At 48.3% G+C, this 24,071-nt stretch overlaps 1 protein-coding gene across 1 annotated transcript in view; it reads right to left on the bottom strand.

The window, feature by feature from the left end:
- The window catches only part of LOC146798440 (galectin-6-like), a 309,853-nt gene that overhangs the window by 7,530 nt on the left and 278,252 nt on the right, over positions 1 to 24,071 (bottom strand). The window contains exon 9 of the mRNA XM_085625709.1: positions 10,271 to 10,359. Within this exon, the coding sequence (XP_085481835.1) occupies positions 10,271 to 10,359 (89 nt within the window). The remainder of the gene's footprint in view (positions 1 to 10,270; positions 10,360 to 24,071) is intronic.

Below are 24,071 nucleotides of genomic sequence, written 5' to 3' on the forward strand. Positions count from 1 at the left end.
AACCTACTGTGTCTGTCGTCATTGAGGGGCGCTGCAGGGGGACACGACAGCTGGCGACGAGGGTGGGATGAGCAGTGGACTCTCCCGGACCCGACAACGTAAGCATTTAAGGAACCCCCCCCAGGGAGAACTGCTTTGCAAGAGACGATCTCGACACATGAGAGCCCCCCCCCTGCGCAGGAGAATCGAAGATACGCGTGCGAGCAGCAGTGAGGCCCCCCCTACCTGGCACAAGCGGCAGGCTCCAGGAGTGGGTGAGTGAAGCTTCAGCACGCTGCAACAAGCAGAAAGCAAGGCTCGAGCCTCGTGTGAGGCCCCACGTGTGCAGTGACCCGGCGGCCATCTTGAAGTCAGGCAGCCTTGGAGGGACATCCCCATTGAAGTGAATAGGCGGCCATCTTGAAGTCAGGCGCCCAGAACAAATTTAAACAAGCACAAGCCAATGCAAACAAGCACGAGCTAATGCAAACGAAGGAACAAACAGACACGAGCAAGGCCACAGCAAGCCTGAAAGCACACAAGCATAAGAAACAGCAAGAGTGAAAGCAGAATACAACCAACAAGTACAAGTCAAGGCGAAACAAACAAGCACGAGCTAATTCAGACAAGTGAACAAGCAAGCACGAACACTGCCCACACAATGTCGAACAACGGATCACCGACCCGTCAGGAAGTGAAGCCAATCGTCACGGGACTGTCACACTTGCGCCCTCCGGAGCCTCTGGCGCTCGTCGTCGGTAGCAGTATGGGCCCCCGTTGGGAGGAATGGATAGAGGACTTTGAGGACTACATCAAAGGTTCCAAAGTACTCGGAGATGAGGACCAGCTGATTGCACTCCGCAATCTAGTGGGGAAAGATGTCAGCAAGATTATCAAGGAAATTCCCGCAGCAGATGCAGGAACATACGCCAAAGTTCGTGAAGCCCTCGATAAAAAATTCATACACAAGAAAAATGTGGACTATGAGCGGTACGTGTTTCAGCGGGCGCGACAAGAGAAAGATGAGATAATGGGCGCCTACATTACGCGGCTTCGGCGGCTAGCGCGTCACTGCGACTTTGAAAGGTTTTCAACGGATGATGCCATACGCTTGCGCGTGATCGACGGCTGCCAGTCGGAGACACTTCGACGAAAACTGCTAAAGAAGACCCACACACTGGACGAAATAGAAGAACTCACGAGAGTGCACGACCAGGCTGAGGAACATGCCAAGTCCATGGAGTCGGGGTGCACGGAGCGCAAGGAGCTTGCGTGTCAAGTGCGCACCGGTCGTCCCCGCCGGGGGTCGAAAGAGCGCGAGCGACATGCCCGACCATCGTCGCGCCGCCGCTATCCAGAACATCGGCGGCCTGACTCGGGAAGGAGGAGCAAAAGACACGATCACACGAAGAAATCGGCCGCAAGACGGTGCTACCGATGTGGATACGACTTTCCACACAGCGGAACATGCCCGGCCATGGGGCAACAATGCCGCAAGTGCGGCCGGAGCCATCACTTTGAAGCTATGTGCGGGGAGTACCGCCGCGAGAAAGACAAGGACAAGACCGCGCCTGAGTCGTCGAGAAGAGACACCCGCCGGCACCATGTGCGAGCAGTCCATGTCCGTCGGAAGTCGTCATCAAGGTCTTCCCACTCCAGCAGAGAGTCCCGGTCGTCCAGGTGGTCAAGGCGATCTCCGTCTCGAGACTCAGGGTCATATTCGTACGAACAAGAGTATTCGGTAGAGTACGCGAACATGATCGCTGACCCGGACCAACTCAAAAAGTACCCCCGTTTGGACATCAGCGTGGGTGGCCACAACACGAAGTTCGTGATGGACAGCGGGGCGTCGCTGAATTACATCCCAGTGACTGAATACCGGAAGATGAACCCTCGCCCCCGACTGAACCCTGCGCACGTCCGTGTCTACACCTGGATGTCCAGGGAACCACTTCCGTGTCTTGGGAAATTTCCGACTGTACTGAGGCACCAAACGACATCAGTCCCCGCGGTGATACATGTCATCGAGGGGCCGGAAGCGGACTGTCTCCTCAGTCTCCCAACGGCTGAACGGCTAAGACTGGTTGAAATTCTATATCGCGTCACCGATGACAGTGACACTGTCCGCAAGTTCCCAAAACTGTTCACAGGACTCGGCAAAATGAATAGAGGCCAGATCCGCTTGCATATTGATGAACAGGTTCGGCCGGTTGCCCAGCACCCCAGAAAGGTTCCTTTTCACCTTCAACAGGCTGTAGAAGATGAACTGCAAGACCTCCTGACAGCCGACATCATCGAGCGTACGGAGGGCCCCACGCCGTGGGTTTCACCAGTGGTGATCGTCCCAAAGAAAGGAACTCCAGGGAAAGTCCGACTCTGTGTGGATATGCGCATGCCCAACACAGCTATCGAGAGAGAACGACACCCTGGACCCCACCTGAGTGACATGATAGCCGCACTAAATGGTGCGCGCGTGTTTTCCAAACTTGACCTCAACAAGGGGTGCCATCAACTGGAACTCCATGAAGATTCTCGGTACATCACAACGTTCGCGACGCACCTGGGGCTGTTCCGGTATAAACGACTGAACTTTGGCATATCATCAGCTGCCGAGATATTCCAAGAAGCCATCCGGCAGACTATCCATCACATCCCCAACACGCTGAATTACAGCGATGACATCTTAGTGTATGGGGCAAACATTCAAGCGCATGACACAGCCCTCGACAGAGTCTGCCACGCGCTTTTGGACGCAAACCTAACTCTCAACAAGGAGAAGTGCGAATTCCACCAAGAAAAGCTGAAATTCTTTGGGCACGTCTTCTCTAGTGCAGGGATGAAGCCGGACCCGGACAAAGTGAGCTCGCTGAATGACACCAAGAGTCCACGGGATGTCAGCGATGTGCGGTCCTTCCTAGGGATGGCGAGCTACTGCTCGCGGTACATCGAAGACTACGCCACTATCAGTCACCCCCTCCGGAGATTGACCAAACAAGGCCAGGCATTCGAGTGGACTTCAGAGTGCGAGCGAGCATTTCGAGACATCAAACAAGCGGTGGGAAGAGCCGACAGCCTGGTGTACTTCAGCCCGGACCGAAAAACTGAGATCACAGTGGACGCCAGCCCCGTCGGTCTCGGGGCCATCTTAGCCCAATACGATAAGGACACTGACCAGCGTCATATAGTGGCCCATGCCAGCCGAAGTCTCCCAACCTGAGAAAGAGAGCCTCGCGGTAGTATGGGCCTGCGAACATTTCCACGTATTCATATATGGAAAACACTTCACCATGGTGACAGACCACCAAGCGCTTGTCACCATCTTTGGGAACCCACGCTCCAAAATGCCACCCCGCATCGAACGATGGGGACTACGCCTGCAAGAATATACTTTCACTATCGTCCACAAACCAGGAAAGTCGGCCAACCCAGCTGACTACATGTCAAGGCACCCCGAAGCTACCCACCGTCCCACTCCGTCTGTAGCTGAGGAGTACATCCACTTTGTAGTGGCCCAGGCACGGCCGCCGGCTGTTCCCCTGGAAGCCATCCAACAAGCCACCTCGCAGGATGAGCTGCTACAAAGAGTGATTCACCGGATACGAACACATCGGTGGAGACAGGACGATGCACCTGAGGAGAGTGACCCAGAGAAGTGCCAAGAGCTACAGGCGTTTAAGAATGTGAGCGAGGAACTATCCGTCACAGCGGAAGGGCTGCTCCTGAGAGACCACCGGATCGTCATCCCACAGCACCTGCGCCAAGGAGTCATCAACTTGGCCCATGAAAGCCACCGAGGCGTGGTTGCGACCAAGAGGGCCCTTCGTGAACGTGTCTGGTTCCCGTTCCTTGACAAAATGGTAGAACGTACCCTCAAAGACTGTCCGCAGTGCCAAGTAGTGGGGCGCGGTGATCCCCCAGCTCCGCTCCAAATGACACCACTACCATCAGGAGTGTGGCAGGAACTAGCCATGGACTTCTACGGCCCAATGCAGTCGGGCAAGTACGTGCTGGTGATTGTTGATGAGTACTCGAGATTCCCCATCGCTCAATTTGTCCCGTCCACCGGAGCAACTGCTACGCTCGCCGTCCTTGACGAAGTGTTTGCAGCGTGGGGAGTACCCAAAGTAATGAAGACGGACAATGGCCCACCGTTCAACGGGCAAGAGTTCAGCGACTTCATGAAAGTAATGGATATCCGACACCGGCGAATAACACCGCTATGGCCTCAGGCCAACGGCACTGTTGAAAGATTCATGGCCACCCTCAAGAGAACTTTCCAGCAGGCTGTGCTTGATAGAAAGGACATGCAAACAGCCCTCAATGACGTGCTCCGATCATACCGAACGACACCACATGGCAAATGCCCAGCGACACTCATGCTGGGGCGGCCCATTCGGACACGAATACCCACCTGGGAAGGAGCATTACGACCTGTGTCCCCAGGTCGCGTCCATCAAGAAATGGTGACCACCGACAGAGCTCGCAAAGAGGGCATGAAGACGTATGCTGATGGTCGTAGGCGAGCCCGATCGCTCTCTTTCCGAGAGGGAGACTGCGTGGTGGTTAAGCAGGAGCAATGTAAGAAAACGGACAGCAGGTTTCGAGCAGAGCCGCTGACAGTCACCCGGCAAAAGGGAACCATGCTGACGGCAGAATCAGACCGGAGACGCATCACTCGAAATGTGTCTCATTTTCAGAGATGCAGCTCGGCTCTGCAGGATGCGCTAGAGTCACAACTCCAGCCTCCGAGAACTGACCAGACTGAACTGCGAGGTGAGACTGTTACTGGCCCAGAGGAGAGAAGCGAAGGTAACACTGCTGTGTTTCCAGAGGGCCGGTCTCTCAGACCACGACAGACAATTCGCCAGCCACGTCGGCTGATTGAAGAGATGTAAACATTTTGTAAGTTTGTTCTGCTAACAAAGGGGGAGATGTACCGATGTGCGGTCTAGTAGTGGGGAGGGCGGAGCGTGGGCGGAGCGAGGGAAGAGGAAGGGGCGAGGAAAGGGAAACGGGGAGTTAGAGTAGGGACGAGAGAGAGAGAGGTTGAATAAAGAAGCCTCTCCGAACCTACTGTGTCTGTCGTCATTGAGGGGCGCTGCAGGGGGACACGACAGTAGTGCTGGAAACATAGATGGCGAAAGAGGAAAGCTGGGGGGTGTTACTGAAGGAAGAGGCGTGCTATAGTTTGGGAACTTGGTGCGGTGAACGATCCAGTTCAAAAGAGCCATAAGAGGATGCGTCACATGGACAACACCACCAATGGTTTCAAAAGCTAGCAGGTGTGAATTTACTGGGTCATGTCAACAAAACACTAATCACCTATGTTAAGTTCAGGTTTCTGATCACATGTGAAATGCGTGGTGTGTTGTTGGTCCAAGTACCAAGATGGTGTCACCAATTAGTAAATGGCTTGAAAAGCTCAGAACACTGCACCATAACGGGTGACGCTGGATCCTTCACCTGTTCACCAGGTCTGACCAATTAATAAAAACCCTAGTTTAGGTGAGAACCTGGAATCCGTGGCGCTGGATTCTTTGTCTTAGGCTGAGCATGGCTAGAAAATGCCAATCAACACCAAAGGAATTAAAATCAAAATTATGTTGGTGCCTGTAAAGCACTTTAGCTTTCATGGCTGCGCATTCAGTGGCTGATCTCTTCTTGCAATTTCACTATGATGTCCATTACTTCAAACATGTTTACCCACTTGGAGTAAAATGCGTTAAGAAAAGCTACAATTTGATTTAATATGTAAGTTTTTATTGCTTCAGCCTTTGGTGCATCATAAGAAACATAAAATACACACATGAACAGGAAAGTAAATGATTGCAAAATAAAAGAACATTTGAGAATAGGGGGGACAATGGGTCATAGAGGAATGGAGGCAACCCTTCATGGGAATGAATGATGTAAAAGGGATGAAGGCAAGGGTGGATGGGGGTCAAGAAAGCATAGACAGAGCTGAAAGGGGAAAGAAGAGGCATCTGAAGGCACACAGGTCAAGCACACGCGCTTCAGTCAGCACTTATTGCAAACAGATCGCCATTGGTTCAAAATCCACAGTGAAAAGGACAGGTGGGAGTGCTGGTTTTGTGCTGATTAGTACCTACATGTAATAGGGCGGTGGTGGGGAATGAAGTATGATGTTCAGATTGTGGTCATTGCTTCTTGATTCATTTTGTTTACCTTAGCCACAACCTGCAGCAATGCTATCACTTAACTGGTTCTATTCACTGCTGTGAATGATTTCCTGTTTCTTCTTCACCTCGTTTTTTGTTGCCCAGGACCTCCCCTGATTTTGCTTAAACTAGGTTTAGTGAAGATCAGTTTCTTTTTTCTGTTATCTGCTGTCTTTTTGACCTTTACAGCTGGACATCCTTACATTTAACTATCTTGCTAGTATTTGCAGATGCATTAAGGAAAAATGTGCGAGCTGCAGTAAACAGATCATTTGTTGGTATTTTCCTCAAGCTTAATTATGGGACAACGCGTTATTTTTTATTAAGGATAAAATAAATGCATTCAAATCAAACGAAAATCATTTGCACAACTGGCACAGGGGTTAAATTAAATGCAGAGTGAGGAACGCGCTTATCATTTATGTCGTGACATCTGAAATCTTCCTGTCAAGCCGGATTTTTGCCAATAATACAACCGGTTCAGCTGCCCCACATCCTGGCAAGCAGATATTCCATTCCATGAAGTTAAATTGTTTCTAGCTATCACTGTCAGTCTTTAAAGAAGGGCAGTTAGGGACATAGTCATCTTGGAAAAGCTAAGTGCACCTTGCTGTCAAGTAAGGAAAGTGGCAAAGATAAAGGTCTCTTCGTTCAGTACTAAATTAAGATTCAGCATTTGTGTCAAACAGTTCAAAATTGCATGCCATAGTTGTGCAGCTGTGAGCAAGTAACAAACGTGAATTCTGCCAGTCCCTCAATCTTGATACCTACCACAATCTACTCAACCAATGCCTGATTAAGAAATTTTATCAGCGATATGATAAGAGACGAACAGCAATTTGAAGTGTTAAATGTGGAGGCCACTGGGAATAAGTGATATTTAAAGATTGACTGATAAAAATATGTAAACTAATCTGGGAGTGGGTTCCAGTGATCAATGCATGTAGCAAGATAGTCCAGTCCCTCTTATCACTTAGATATATGAGTGCAGAGCAGAAATAGAAGGGATTGTGGGACCAAGCGAAATTTGGAGCAAAATGGGTGTCTGTGTAGTGATGGCTTTATCACTTAAGTATGCTTGTTTAGGAAGATTAGGAAGAACCCAATATCTGGTGCAACAAACTCAGTGTGAATGGTTTGAATTTTGTTCCTTTGAACAACTGATATAATTATGTAATGAAGTGCTTTTCTAGGTGGTACAGTTATCATTATGAAACATGGCAAGAAGTGAGGGACAGTACCAGGAAGTCAAGGCTCCATGTAGAGAAATGTTGCTGTTTGTGTATCAGTACTTCCTTGAAGAAAGGAGTACCACCCAAATTAGGCAAGGATGTTTTGCCAGGGAGAAGAATAAAATATACTGAATCAGGTGAACGACTGAATTGATTCTGGTTAAGCTACATAATTCTTTTGCTCATAGCTGCCCAAACAGATAAATAAAAGTTTGACAAGGCCTATCCTCCTCTATCTAGAGGAAGCTTGAGTAAGGGGTAGGCCCTTCTGGGTTTCCTGAGACCAGATGAGATTGCAAAATCTAATCGCTTAATGAAATATGCTTATATATAAATAGGAAAAGCATGGACACGGTGCACACATTTAGGGTGCATACTCATTTGTACAATTTTACCGAAGCCTACATGTGAGATCGGGAGATTCAGCCATCTCTTAAGTGTCACTTTGCCAATAGATCTTCGTAATAGCGTTTCTTTGTACATTAAAACTCACATGACAGTGTGACTTCCAAGCCTTTAACACTTCTAGGCATTTAACGTGATCCATGACTTGCCCTCCTGCCGCTTGTGCTCCACTTGAAAATATGCCCCGAGTCTTTTTTTTCAGAAATAATTCGATAACCTCACTCTAACCCACATTTGATATTGTTCATCAACCAATAGGGTGGATTGTGCGAGATCAGGGGTTGAGCTAGAGATGTCATCAATGTAAGTATGTAACCTTTACTGACAGAGGTGATTGTGTTGCATGAAAGAAGCTTGTGAATGAAGGCTTTCATGTATGTTGCATACAGAATCAGATATAATGGGTAATCATACCAGGGTTCTCTTGCATATATGGGGCCAATTAGATTTAAGCCATTGGCACTGATTCTTGCTCAAGGAATTTGCAACATCACCTGCACCAATTTGATAAACACAGACCCAATGTTTGTTGAATACCTCAGTTCCCAAAAGAAGGACCACAAAGCACTGTTTACTTCCTTCTAGGGATCCAAAATGATTATTGACGTGTGTTCCTCCATCAGCTCCTGCTGGTCGAGCAAGCAAACTTCAGGACAGATGTGTGTGGTCTTTTCTTTACCATAAGAAGTCACCAAAGTGTAACCAGTCGAAGGCGGCGTTCTAGCAAGCAGTTAACTAACAACTTTGAAGATAGATCTTTGCAACAGCATTTAATAGGAAAATTGGTTGATACAAGTGACAATCAGAAGGAGGAAGGGGGCGGGGGTTACACTTTTTTCTTTTAAAAACTATGGTTACTCTAGTTCCGTCACAAGATGAGGCCCTAAAACCATGAATAGACTTTTCTATGCAATGTTAGGAAAATAAGAGCTAGGATCTCTGCCAAGGAACAATTACGTTCTCGGAGAAGTCCATCAAGGTCTTCTGTTTTAGCCTTGGTTGTATATCGCAGAACATTTTGTATTTCTATAACTGCAAAGCCAGATTGGAGGAGTATGCTCCTGTATGTTTGAAGTCGGAGTGGCTAAACCTGGCAGGCTTTTGCTATGGGCGGTGTTGTAGCAGTCCCATTAATCAAAACACGGCATAGAAAAAGAAACAAAGCACTGGTCTTAGCTGAATGACATTTATTTGTCAAAAATGTAGGAGTCAAGAAAAAGTCAGTCTAGGAATAATGTGTGCACGATGTGCAGTCAAAATGTATACAGTGCAAGCAAGGAGCCAGAGGCTAACATGACATGTTGTATATAACATCCTACCTAGTAGTTACAAATACCAAAATGTACTCTAGGCATAAACAGAGCAGGGTTCCGAAACAACCAGGAGTTGTGCTTCCGGTAACAAATGATGAAGGCCTTCCCTTGAGGGATTATTAATAATAGGGCACTGGGCCCTCGCTCATCTAGGTGGTATGCGTCAATACTGAGCGCACTCTACACTCTGCCCTAAATGCACTAAACCCAGGGGCGTAGCTATCAACAGCGCAGCAGGTGTAGTAGCCTAGGGCCCAGGGCTGTAAAAGGGTCTCTGTACCCCCAAGCCGTGGGTAAAGGGGCCCTGTGTAATGCTTGCATTGGGACCCCCCCAGCAGCCTGTCTATGCCAATCACTAAACCGGAGGGGATACACGACAATTCAGAACCTTTTAGGAGTTTCAGTAAAGTTTCTGACACCTCAGATAGCGAACTTACAATGCATTAGTCATAAAGGTGACATCTCTCCTCTTAAAATTCTATAGGCTAAGAGAAATATGTCTGACCCGTTTTCAAAAAGTCAGTATATTTTGCTTTCATGGGATGGATCTTCTAGATCCCATCCATTCTCAAGTCCACTTAAGTACCATTTCTTCTTAAAATACCCTCCACGAATCCTAAAACACGAGAATTTGATAGATTTAATTGTCAGAGGTGCATTTAACCTTTTACCTATTATGTTGGCCAAAAACCTCCGCTTGTTGAGCATTTTTAGGGATACATGAGTTTAGCTAGTCAAAGAACTCTGAAAGGAATAACTGCCTGGTCATGATTCTCAATGTTACATGCAATTATCATTTTAGGCCCTAATTCTGGAGTCAGTTTCTTGATACAAGGCGTGTTGTCTGTAACCACAGGCCAGATTCAGGAGTAGGTTCTGCACAGTCATTGTTTAGAACAGGTAAGGCAATGAAGACCACTCTTGCAACCATCTCCTCAAGGGAGTCACCAGTGCTGCCTCCCTTGAGTACGTTAACACTTGGATGTGCATGTCAGCGGTTCCATGTGAATGAGAATAGGAGACATCTGAGGTCTGAGCTCATGATTTTGCATCAGAACATAAATCTTTTCTAGAACCTGTGTTGTGATCCTCGATACTAACTACCATTAGAAGCGACAGCTCTGTTGCATCCTACTTATCTTAAGTTACATATAGAGCGTACCTGTCAGCATTGTGCTTCACACTTCCTACAATCAGTATCCGATGATCTTTGCGAAAGTTGCCAACAATGGCCGCGTGGAAGGGTACGCTCTGCAAAACAAACAATTAACATGACTGAACAAACCAAAAGTATGCGAATTCTCATGAAATCACACTCCGGTATACCCAACACATAAACTGAGACCACAGAAGATCCACAATACATTACGCAACAGTTAGAAACTACTATAGCGCAGAAGTAGAACTTGAAATTACCAATCAGTGACATCTTGAATAGAAAATTATCCTGGGCTCTTTCTAGCAAAATGCATAATCTGCGGGACTGCTAATTCGAAAAGGGCAAATCTATTTATTTTCTTGCCCTGTTGATCTACAATGATAATTTTCAAATTAAATAATTACATAAATGTAAATGTAACACAGTGTTGGGTTTACTTTATGAAAACCAGTTTTAGACTGGCCCTCAGCACTTCCAGATGCTCCAGGTTGAAAGAGTCAGTTCCTTTTGGAGAAGGGTCAAGACTGATTTGCATATGGCTGGGTCCAAACTGAGATGTTATGGTGGGCAAAAGTGTGATGGATTGGAATGCTGCCCAGAGCGATTGCCAGTGGTTAGATTTAATACACACAGTTCTCCCATCACCTTTTGTGTGTTTGGCTGTGTTTGTTTGAAGACATGATTCTTCAGTGTTTGAGTTTAGCAATTGTTCCCATTATACATCATTTTCGCCTTCACCATGATCAGTAGCTAACTCCTTATAGTCAAACCCCAGGTCATGCATTGTTGGCAAGCTAAGACATTCCATGTTTGAACCAGATCATTCCACAGCCGCAGCCCGTGCAGGAAAAAGTGGTGGGGCAGTGGGGCCAGGTGGGGTGAGGATTTTGTGAGACAACCACGAGGGAAAATTATGTATTTATTTTATTTTCCCTTGGCGTCGTCTCTCGAATTCCCCCCCACCGCTCTTACATGCACGGGCCGCAGCTGTCTTTCCATGTTTCTTGTTTTTAAGTATTTTTTATTCTAGTTTGGAACAAGGAGTGCACACCTCTGCCTCATGATCAAAACACAGGCATTTGTAAAAGAAAACAATCACAATAGTACTTCCTGGCCTACTTCTCCTATCGTTGAAGGTCAAAAGGACAGCCCCGCCCCATCCCCAAAGCTGCTGTGGCAGGAACAAATAAAATAAAACAAATAAAATAAAATGATAATTACAATGAGTTTCATTCACGCACAGACAGTTCATAGCCATAGATTGGATTGGTTTTATATATTAGTGATTTATTTATTATTGAGGACTCCTGTTTTATTCTGTCATCTGAATTTTATGATACTGTGTTTATACAACTGTAATTCTAACTATTATGTATTGTTACTTTTTTCTATGTCATTTTTAACCATTGTTGTACTTTTATGGATACTATATTTATCCGAATAAAGTTTTGTGAACTGAACTGAACAATGAGTTTTTAACATTTTATTTTTCCTTTATTTACGTGCATATGGGGCGATGCTCCTCCACCCTAGCGGAGGAACCGCCCTTAGTTGGCCCTGTTACTTTTTTTCTTTCTCCAAAGCTTTGGAAGCTTTTTGACATAGTTAAATAGTCACCCTGGTTGATATTTTGACCAGAGCTCCACTGCTGGCTTTTGAACCCGCCAGTGGGATAAAGAATGTGAAGATGGTGGTCACACACTGGGCACTGTGTGACAGGGGGTACTACTCGCCCAACCTGGTTGATGCCCAAAGGTAAAACTTTTATTTTCAACAACAAAAAATCATAATATGTAAATACAGAACAGTTTCACGCCGCAAAACATTTATTTTTCCTTTGCAAGAATGGAAACAGTTTTCAATGTCCTACACGGTATAGTGTCCCTCAGGTCCAATTCTTTGAACTGCAAATGCTGGTCTGACAGAGGCATTGTTAGTTTAAATCTTGTGAAATACCAACATTATTTTTTTCAGTACTGTTTTTGCTGGGTCAATAGTAATGAGCTTTCAAGAACCTTTAATGAGTGTACTGTAGAACGGTTTGTGGATGCATTATTTTAGGGCACTTTTCGATGTCATCAGTGGTGGAGAGAATGCTTTTAGTTTCTGCCTAGGTTACCATGAAAGTCTGCATCGAATGGCAAGTGTGATGTGTGCAATTTGAGTCTTCCGTGTGACTACGAGTCCGAAGGCTCGTTCAAAAATAAAATAAATCCACCCCAGACTGTAACTTCATACATACCGTACACATAAATCTGGCAACCTTATATTGCACCTTTGTGTTATAATTCATACACATGGTTTAGCGCCTTGAGACCCTAGCGTGTGAGTTGTCGCGCTTAACCAATACTGATTGATTGATTGATACACTGCATTGCATCATCATAAGCACTCTGTACACCATGAGTCAAGAAAAGAGTTAGGTAACATCATTTTCGTTCCTCTAACACTCCTGGATATAAAACAAATGAGGAAGAGATTGTTCCTAATATTTACAGAGCCTGCAAACAACTGACTTGTTAGAAAAGGAGGCCAAGCTTCCCCTAAACTCAACTATTAGGGCTAAACAGAAACCTCACAAAAGACTCTTACAAGCTGAGAAGGCCAGTGAATCAGTTATTAGAATCCAGCTTTCCCATCCTGTTCTACAATAGAACACATAACGTTGGGTTGAACCAATTCTTCCAGATGAAGTGCCCTTAAAGTTTCAATCAATACTTTCCTCATACTTTCCCTAATAAGCTAAGCGTCATCTTGAAGCCTTTCCTATACATATAGCATTGTAAGTTATCCAAGCAAGTTATAATCTGTCCTTGGTATATCACCTGACCATATAAAAGGACGGGTATCAGCCTAGACCACGCAACCATCAGTAATGCTTCTGCTAAAAAAGTGGGAATCTGCTACACAAACGTTAAAAGGTAAATGCATTTTCCATACTGTCTCTTTCAAAAATCATGATTTTGGATTTAGTGACATTGACAATAAAGTAGTTGTGCCCCTTATATTCATCTAACTTTAGCAGTGCCCTCGCCAAAAAATCCTGGTCGGATAAAAAAATAAAAAACAGCTAATCTGCATATTGCACTATATGCACAACTGCAGCCCAGCTGGGGTAGAACTGATCTAACAGGGGGCAGAGCAATCGTTAATTCAGCTATGTAGAAGCTTTTTAACAAACACATCTCTGCTTCACTCCATTGTTGGTAAATATGTGTTCGAAAAGGTGAGAACCCTGCCCCAGTCAGTAGCGGCTGCTACCCGATGCGGTTGGTGGGTGGGAGGAGGTAAATAAAATGCTTACCTGGGTACGGCCGGCCGCTGCCTCTCCTTTGTCGTCTTCATCTTCTTCCTGTCTCGAGTCCTGGCAGCATAAGGCATCTGAGCTCCCAGGCTCCTTAAGCCAATCACAGCACCGCTGCCACCATGACAGAAGCATGGTGATTGGTCTGAGCGCTGTGGTTCGGCGCTCAGATGGGGACTGGGAGCCTGTGCACGTACCCCACCCGGCTGTGTATTACAGCCTGGTGGGAAACATGCAAAGTGTGCATGACTGTTTGCCGACCCAAGACGGCCGGCCAAACAGTCATGCGCACTTAGAGAGTACAACTACTCCTCCCCCATGCTCTGGCCCGCCTGCATGAAACTGAGCCACTGCAGTGTGAGAAGTTGGCCTGGTATATGCTGTCCACTAATTATAGAGCGGGCACCTTGCACCAGTCCAAACAACCCCTTATTGATGATAGGTTAAAGACAACCTTTATTGAAAGCTATCCTAGTGGTAGTTATGGAGAGCAGCCTTCAGGCTAAGTCTTGAAGGAATGTAAAGCAGCTTGTTTTACCAGTCTATAATCTCTTGAATAACCAAATGAAAGGCAAACCACAGAAGGTATATATATACAATATATGTATTTATTTCTAAACACACCCTACTAGTCTCTTTATGAGGCTAGAGGTCCAAACACATAAGTTACACTTCAAATATTACAGTAAAATAGCACAAATACACGTCAGCCCCTAGGGGCGAGCAAAACCATATACTAAAATAGTGGTATAAGAACGACGACTTAACTAGACACCAGGCCTAGAGCCTGTAGAATCGCTGATACCCCAAGGAACCGCCCAAGATAGTGACACAGGGGACCCACGGGGGCCGTGTGCAGTGTGAGATCACAGCCGCGAGCTCCCGTTAGCTTCTATGGGGAAAGTCGCGGTTAGATTTTTAAAGATTAGGGACACTTAGAGATGAGCTAGGACCAAACCCTTAAGGACTTAGGAAGTTCTAGGGTCAAAACCCACAGGAGCACTGGAGTACTCGAGTTACCTCACCCAGGGAAGCCGGGTGCAAAGGTGTCAAATGGTGTTGGGTCGGGTACCGCGTCATAGTTTTCAATGGGAGCTGGCAAAGAAGTACTGCTGCCAGAAAGATACGAAGTGTCCGAAGAGATCTAAGCCTGGATCGAAGTGGAGAATAATCTGAAAGCAGAGGGGACAGAGTCTTGGTCACTAGCCAGTGACCAGGAGCACGATAGGCGAATGCCCACCGATGTCGGGTGATTTCAGGTGACGAAGGTGAAGCTTGACTCTACAGCCACGAGGACCTGGAGGCGTCGAGGATGACCAGGAGCTGGATTCGAGCTGTCCCACGAAGGATATCGGGTGGTGCAGTTTCGGTGCCCGGATTGGACACAACAAGCCTTGGCAACAGCAACCCACGCAGAAAGGAGAAAGATGCTTCGGTGCAGACCAGCAAGGTCTGAGGGACTCACCACTTGGTAGGGAGTCAAGGCACGTCTGGAGCAACAAGGGAAGCCCAAGGAAAATCAAAGTTGCCTTCACAGGGCCCACCAGTCGACTGACCAGGGATCGCGAAGGGACCTCAAGAGGAATCACAAAATGGTGGCCCACGGGTCACTCGGGGTGACTAGGCCGACATTCTTCAGTGAATTCTCTGCTCGAGGTGGGGGCTGCAAGTAACCCCAAGCACGACTTCAAGAGATGTCGAGAAGTCAATGCACTTGCAAAAGTGCACGGTGACCAGGAGTTACGGTTCCACATTACTCACGATGGCTGCGGGTCTCAGCTTTGCTGGGGACTCGGGTCGGTAACAGAGAAGTCTGGAAATCCTCTTCCTGTGTTGCAAAGTCTTCAGCGTCCGGCGGGAGCTTCAGAGATGCAGACCGGCAATTGCTTCGTTGGTGCCTGCCAAGCAGGGGAGTCACTCCTTGACCCCAAGGGACATTTCTTCCATCCTCTAGTCTTGAGTAGAGAGTCGAAGTTTTCAGGATTCAGATGCAGAGTTTCGTCCAGGGCTATCTAAAGTCCTGTTGCCAGGGGTTCCTTACTTATACCTAAGAAAGGGGTTGGACTAACTCTTGGGACCCACCTATGGGAGGGTTTGGAAAGAGGGGTGGCTACACCCATTTCCTTTGTCCAGTTTCGTGCCAGAGCAGGGGCTGGAAGCCCCTGAACCGGTTTGAGCTGGACTATGCACAGGGACACCAAATGTGCCCCCAGTGCAGGACTTCAAAGCACTCTGAGAGTGCTCCCACCCAGACCCAATACACTCAGCCTGTCTGGGAGGTGGTTACACCTCCCTGTGACAGGAAACCTATTGTCCAGGCCTCCCCTGCCGGAGTTTCGGTCAGCAGCAGGAGGCCATACCCGTGTCTGTGGCTGCAGCATCCATTTTGTGATGCAAGGGCTCTGTTAAGTTGGTACCGGTTATATCGGTGCTGTCAGGTCTCTCCCTCGAGAAGGGTGGGATCATATTCTCACATCAGGAATTGATGTGGGGGTATGATTCCAAGGTGTTTGACACCAAACACGACATGTTTCCGTGCAGTCAGTCCAAAGTTAGCATTAACCGTTTGTGAGAAGTTGGCCTGATGTATGATGTCACTAGTTATAGTGTACACCTTATATCAGTCCAAATACCCTTATGGTGATTGGTTGTAAAGTCAACCTTATAGACCAGCTATCCTAGTGGTAGCATGGACAAGAGCAGTCTTAGGCTAAACTCTGAATGGCATGTGAAGCCAGCTGTGATACCATATATAATCCCTTGAATACCAAATGAAAGGACACCACAACAGATATATATATAGAATAAAGTGTATTTATTCTAAGCAAACCCTCAGCACTCTTTATGAGTTTAGAGGTAAGTACAACACAGTCTTATTAATGCATACAGTAAGTCACACAGGTAAGTAATACAGTTAGGCCCTAGGGGCCACGCAAACCATATACTAAATAAGTGGTATAAGAACCACTGTCACGGAATTAGAATAGGCCTAGGCCTAGGGAATCGCCTGGGCTACACTACACTAGCGTTAGTTAGGAAGTGGGAGGCCCACGGGATTCGTGTGCAGAGTGGAAACACTCACGCGTAATGCGTAAAAGTCAATAGCAATGTTACAGTTTAGAAATAGATAGATTTAGGACACTTCCGGAGTAGCTAGGAAGTTGAGACTTGAAAACTAGACACTAGGATAGTCACTATCCTGATGAGCACCGGAGTACCCAAGTTACCTAGCCCACAGGCTGCGGGTGCATAGGAGTGAAGATGCGTCGTTTTCGTCGTCGACTCCTATGGATGCCTGAAGAAAGATGCTGACAGGCAGTCAGGAGAGAGTGTCCGGTGGATCCCAAGCCTGGGATCAAGAAGAGAAGAAACCTGCAAGCAGAGGGGACAGAGTCAAGGTCACTAGCCAGTGACCACGTGGAACCAGGAAGGAACCAGGCGATGTCGTGAAGAGTTGCAGGTGAAGGTGAAGCTTGTCGCTGCAGCCAGGAGGACCAGGAAGCGTCGAGGACGACCAGGACCAGGAGGCGAGCTGTCCCACGAAGGCTCTTGCTGTCGGCGGCGTCGAAGTTGGACTAGGACTCACCAAGCCTTGGCAAGCGGAACCCACGAAGAACAAGGGACTTGCTTCTGGTGCAGACCAGGAAGGTCTGGGGTGCTTCTTCTTTGCAGAGAAGCGGGAGCCAGTCTGGAGGAGCCAAACCAGCGCAGAAGATTTCAGGGAGCGTCGTCACAGAGGCCACTAGCCAGCGGGCAAGCAACCGGACAGACGCGGCAAGCAGGAAAATGCTGAAGGGCCCCACGCAGGACTCGTGGAGTGTGGGGGGCTGGTCTTCGGTGCAGATGGTGCTTGGGGTTGGGGCTTCTCAATCCCCGGTGCACAACTTCGAGGGTACCTCAGAAGCTGCGCTGTAAGTTACTAGCCACTTTTCCCAGGTAGCCGGTCCCACGTCGCTCGTCGCCTCCACGGATCTCAGCTCTGCTGCAGATGTGGATGAGGGTCGGAGAAGTCTGGAAATCAAGGCTCTGGTCGGGCTCTGCAATCGGTTCCTCGTCGAACGTTTCACAAAGCAAAGGGTAGTCACTTGATGGTGCCTGTTTGCACAGGGTAGCCACTCCTTGGCTACAAGGGAGATTCTTCAGTCTTCTTCTTTCGTCGAATGTCGAAGGTCCAGAGTTTCTGTTCAGTTTTGCAGGTTCAGGATAATCTAAAGTCTTGAGGCCCAACTCCCACTCTTATACTAATCTGGGGGGCTGGGATACCTGCTAGGTCACGCCTTATGGGTGGGACCTGGGAGGGGGGTGGTTACACCCACTTCCCTTTGTCCAGTTTCGCGCCAGAGCTGGGGCTGGAGTGCCCCAGCGCCGGTTTGAACTGGACTATGCAAGGAACACCTTGTGTGCCCCAGGCATGTCTCATTCCTTTCAGCCCACCCTGCCCCAATACACTAAAGGCTGTCTGGGGAGGTGCTAGCACCTCCCCAAGCAGGAAACCTATTGTCCAGGCCTCCCTGGCTGGGATCACTCCCAGCAGCAGGAGGTCAGACTTGTGTCGTGGCAGCAGCATCCATTTTGTGATGCTGAGGCTTTGGTCAGAGGTTACACAGCAAAGTAGGATTTTAACATGTCTCTCCCTCTAGAAGGGGGGAATAATATCCTCATCACCAGAAATGGTATGGGGGTATTATTCCAAAGTGTTAGACACCTTACACGACATGTTTTGATACAGCCCAACCATAGTTACCATAACCGTTTAAGATTATAAGGCACTTTAAGAGTATATGGTAGGCTATATCATAGAACAGCTATAAGGACATGGTTCCGAAAGCTGCAGACAGGCTCAGCTCATGCTAGAGCACCATCTCACATGTTACCAAGCACTCTGCCTCCAGGATTGTTAAGGCCTGCCATAGGAGTGACTGATAGGTACACATGTGTCTATATATAAGGGTAGATATAGGCATACTATATCTAAGCAAGGGGTGATTACACGACCTTGCCCCAGCTGAGTGATCAGCCAGTTGTGTCGATTGGAAGGCCAGACCAGGGGTGGCATAATACATGCTGCAGCCCCTGGGAGGCCTAGGGTACACCTATGCCCTGGGTACCTAGGGTACACTGTACAGGCTCCAATAAGGTGATCCTTAACAATTGGTTATGTACCTAGGGTACATGGAGTCCATTTTACAGAGAGAGCAGACAGCCTGAGACCCTGAATGGCAGGATCTCAGGCCAACTAAGTCGAAAAACCAGCTAGACACTAGGCAAAAAGTTGGGGGTAACCATAGTCAGATATCCACCTTCCTACACAACCCCCCCCCAAACGAAAGGAGATAAGGCTGGCCTTGACAAGGTAAGCCTCTATTGCCTGAGTGGCCATATAAGGAAGAACCAGCACTGGCATGGTTACCCCCTGTCTCATGGTCCACTAAGCAATCCCTCATCCTAAAGATATCATAGGGTCTCCACCATAGGGAATCTCTACCTTTGGTGTGTCTTTGCAAAGTAAAAGGCTGGTGTTGAGATGGAGTACTGAAGTGAGTGTCCCCAAAGTGAGGCCTCAGCTTCCTCCAATCATCCTCCACCATGGATGCCTTTCTTTCTCTAACTAAGTTGCACTGTGCTCTCAGGGTCAGCCTCTGGCTACCTAAAGCTGGAGGCTGGGTCCCTTTTGTGGGCCTACTGGAGGGACAGGTCAGGTTTGGGGCCCTAAGGTCCCATGTTTGCCTGTGCCCAACAGAATCCCTCTGGGGGAGGTCCGTAACTACCTGTGAAGGGGATCCCTCAGGAATGTTTTTACCCATCACCTGGCTAGGGCTACTAGCCAGGCAATCCTCATTCTTTTGATGGGGGGGTTCTTGTGGACAGGGGCCCTCTTGGGGTCCACTGGCCTCCCTGACCTCTGCAGCCCTGGGCTGACTGAGGCAGGGTAGAGAGAGGCAGGCTACCTGCACCAGACTGGGTCCCACCTTGGAAGGGGCCACTGACATCAGAGGCTCTGCCAGACCAGGCCTGGCTACCTCTGGGGCAGTTCCTTCACAAGGGGTGAGGTCAGATCCCTGAGGAGGCTGACCTTTTCCTAATGTCTGGGGAGAGGGAGACTTTTCTTCCTCCCCACTACTCTCTGTTTGTGTGGAGTGATCCATAGTTTCAGGCTTCACTACACCTATATCAGTCTGAGTGTGGGCTGAGACCATTACAGCCTTGCCAACCTTTTCAGGAAGGCACTCAGTTTGTGTTTGAGCTGTGACTGTCACAGCTCTGCCAATTTCTACAGGGAAGTCTGTCTGTGCCTGGGCTGTGCCTACCACTGCCCTTCCAACCTTTTCAGGGAGGAAAGCTACTTGGACAGGGGTTGTGACTGGCACAACCCCACTACCCTTTTTGGAAAGGCCTACCATTTTAGAATGGGTGTCTTGTTCAACTCCAGCCCAAGCTGAGAGTTCTAAGTCATTCCCCAGCAAGCAGTCCACCGGCAAGGTTGGAGACACTGCCACCCTTTTAGGGCCAGTGACACCTCCCCAGCTGAGACATACCTCTGCCATGGGATGACTGTTCTGTTTGCCATCAATGTTAGTTACCTGGTATGAGAAACCAGGCAAAAGCTGCTCAGAGGGAACTAGCCTATGGGCCACCATAGTGATGCTAGCTCCAGTGTCTCTGTAGGCCTCAGCTTTTCTACCATTGATGTAGGGTTCCTGTCTGTACCTACCCAAAGTGTTGGGACAGGCAGTGAAGTTGGCAAACCCCATGCCACCATCACAGACAAGAGTAGCTGCTGCAGGGGAATTGGCTAAGCCAGGATCCCCCTGTGTTCCCCAAGAAAACCCAACCAAATTTTTGGGGGCACTCCCACCACCTGGGGGATTACTGCTGGCAGTAATAGGTGGTGTGACAGGAGTAGTTGGAGGAACAGTTTTGTTTTTAGCCTGTGGACAACTGCTGTCAGTTTTCCAATGCCCAGGTGTTTTACACACATGGCAGTAGGGCTTTTTAACTGTGGTAGAGGAGGGAGCTTGGGACCCACCACCCTGTGTGGAGTTTTGGGGCCCTGAGGAAGATTTCTCTTTTGCTTTATCCCCACCCTTATCTTGAGGCTTGGTGGTATCTTTCTTTTGGTCACCACCCTGATTTTTAGGCCTAATCCTGGTCCTGACCCATTTATCTGCCCTCTTTCCCAATTCTTGGGGAGAGGTCAAATCTGAGTCTACCAGGTGTTGATGGAGAAGCTGGTTCTGACAATTACTAAGGATCTGCTCCCTCATAATCAAGTTGTACAATCCTGTATAGTCCTGCACCTTGCTGCCAGTTAACCAACCTTCCAAAGCCTTAGTGGCACAATCCACAAAATCAGACCAGTCCTGTGTCTGTGTCTTCTGGGTGTCTCTGAACAACAACCTATATTGCTCAGTGGTTAAGCCAAACCCATCTATCAGAGCACTCTTCAGGACTTTGTAATTGTTTGCATCCTCATCACTGACTGTGAGGAGCTTGTCTCTACCTTTGTCAGAAAAGGAGAGCCACAAGATAGCTGCCCACTGACTTTGGGGTACCTGCTGTACTTTGCAGGCCCTCTCCAAAGCAGTCATCCATTTGTGGATGTCATCCCCATTCTGATATGGGGGGACTATCTTGCTTAGGTTTCTATGGTCATAAGACCTATCCCTATCTCTAGGGATGTTGCTGCCACCAGTGGGTTCTGACCCACACAATTTTTGCTCTCTGGCCAGAGCAAGCTTCTCTTTGGCAAGGGCAATTTCTTCCCTCTGAATCCTCAGATTAGCTTCCCTCATTCTGGCTTTATGCTCCTTTCTCTCAGGTGAAGTCATTCCCCTGTGAGAGGAAGCATTAGAGATGCTAGAGACATGGGAGTGGATGGATTCCCCTGAAGGGGATCTGTCCCTCCTGTTTCTCTGTGAATGCCTACTTGTGGGTCTGTATGGGGGGACCCCATGCAAACTCCCATGTAAGCTTAAGTTAGCCTGGCTAAGTCTCCTTACTTGGCTCTGGCTGTCTACCTCTTCCTCTGAAGTCCCATCTGACTCATCTGTGGTGGGTAGACCCTTATCTACAGCTATGGCACCATCCCTGGCAGCTCTTTCAGCATCATAGGCCTCCAGAAGCTCCACTAGCTGTCTAAGGGTAGGGTTTGCACCCTGTTTTATTCCTCTGGAGGTACACAATTGTCTCATCTCCTGGAATGTGAATGCATCATACCTAGAGGGAACCTGTCTAGGATTCTCCTCTCCTGAGGGAGCATCAGTGTGATCTCCATCCAGGGGCATGATTCTAGTGAGGGTGTGGTGTGTGCACCTACCTACACTAGTTGTATCTACTAAACCTCTCTAGTAGTTGTAGTCAGGGTGTGTTACTCCCTTCAACCTACAACTACTAAGTCCAGTAGGACTTAAGTATTATAAACTATGTTATATGTACCTAGACAATATCTGTGTGATCTTCCAATTTAGTATCTCAAGATTACAATGGTATTACAACAGCAAGCTCAGATCCCACCGCTGCCACCAATGTGAGAAGTTGGCCTGATGTATGATGTCACTAGTTATAGTGTACACCTTATATCAGTCCAAATACCCTTATGGTGATTGGTTGTAAAGTCAACCTTATAGACCAGCTATCCTAGTGGTAGCATGGACAAGAGCAGTCTTAGGCTAAACTCTGAATGGCATGTGAAGCCAGCTGTGATACCATATATAATCCCTTGAATACCAAATGAAAGGACACCACAACAGATATATATATAGAATAAAGTGTATTTATTCTAAGCAAACCCTCAGCACTCTTTATGAGTTTAGAGGTAAGTACAACACAGTCTTATTAATGCATACAGTAAGTCACACAGGTAAGTAATACAGTTAGGCCCTAGGGGCCACGCAAACCATATACTAAATAAGTGGTATAAGAACCACTGTCACGGAATTAGAATAGGCCTAGGCCTAGGGAATCGCTGGGGCTACACTACACTAGCGTTAGTTAGGAAGTGGGAGGCCCACGGGATTCGTGTGCAGAGTGGAAACACTCACGCGTAATGCGTAAAAGTCAATAGCAATGTTACAGTTTAGAAATAGATAGATTTAGGACACTTCCGGAGTAGCTAGGAAGTTGAGACTTGAAAACTAGACACTAGGATAGTCACTATCCTGATGAGCACCGGAGTACCCAAGTTACCTAGCCCACAGGCTGCGGGTGCATAGGGGTGAAGATGCGTCGTTTTCGTCGTCGACTCCTATGGATGCCTGAAGAAAGATGCTGACAGGCAGTCAGGAGAGAGTGTCCGGTGGATCCCAAGCCTGGGATCAAGAAGAGAAGAAACCTGCAAGCAGAGGGGACAGAGTCAAGGTCACTAGCCAGTGACCACGTGGAACCAGGAAGGAACCAGGCGATGTCGTGAAGAGTTGCAGGTGAAGGTGAAGCTTGTCGCTGCAGCCAGGAGGACCAGGAAGCGTCGAGGACGACCAGGACCAGGAGGCGAGCTGTCCCACGAAGGCTCTTGCTGTCGGCGGCGTCGAAGTTGGACTAGGACTCACCAAGCCTTGGCAAGCGAAACCCACGAAGAACAAGGGACTTGCTTCTGGTGCAGACCAGGAAGGTCTGGGGTGCTTCTTCTTTGCAGAGAAGCGGGAGCCAGTCTGGAGGAGCCAAACCAGCGCAGAAGATTTCAGGGAGCGTCGTCACAGAGGCCACTAGCCAGCGGGCAAGCAACCGGACAGACGCGGCAAGCAGGAAAATGCTGAAGGGCCCCACGCAGGACTCGTGGAGTGTGGGGGGCTGGTCTTCGGTGCAGATGGTGCTTGGGGTTGGGGCTTCTCAATCCCCGGTGCACAACTTCGAGGGTACCTCAGAAGCTGCGCTGTAAGTTACTAGCCACTTTTCCCAGGTAGCCGGTCCCACGTCGCTCGTCGCCTCCACGGATCTCAGCTCTGCTGCAGATGTGGATGAGGGTCGGAGAAGTCTGGAAATCAAGGCTCTGGTCGGGCTCTGCAATCGGTTCCTCGTCGAACGTTTCACAAAGCAAAGGGTAGTCACTTGATGGTGCCTGTTTGCACAGGGTAGCCACTCCTTGGCTACAAGGGAGATTCTTCAGTCTTCTTCTTTCGTCGAATGTCGAAGGTCCAGAGTTTCTGTTCAGTTTTGCAGGTTCAGGATAATCTAAAGTCTTGAGGCCCAACTCCCACTCTTATACTAATCTGGGGGGCTGGGATACCTGCTAGGTCACGCCTTATGGGTGGGACCTGGGAGGGGGGTGGTTACACCCACTTCCCTTTGTCCAGTTTCGCGCCAGAGCTGGGGCTGGAGTGCCCCAGCGCCGGTTTGAACTGGACTATGCAAGGAACACCTTGTGTGCCCCAGGCATGTCTCATTCCTTTCAGCCCACCCTGCCCCAATACACTAAAGGCTGTCTGGGGAGGTGCTAGCACCTCCCCAAGCAGGAAACCTATTGTCCAGGCCTCCCTGGCTGTGATCACTCCCAGCAGCAGGAGG

The sequence above is a fragment of the Triturus cristatus genome, chromosome 9 (genome assembly GCF_964204655.1).
Source record: "Triturus cristatus chromosome 9, aTriCri1.1, whole genome shotgun sequence".
Lineage (NCBI taxonomy): Eukaryota > Metazoa > Chordata > Amphibia > Caudata > Salamandridae > Triturus > Triturus cristatus.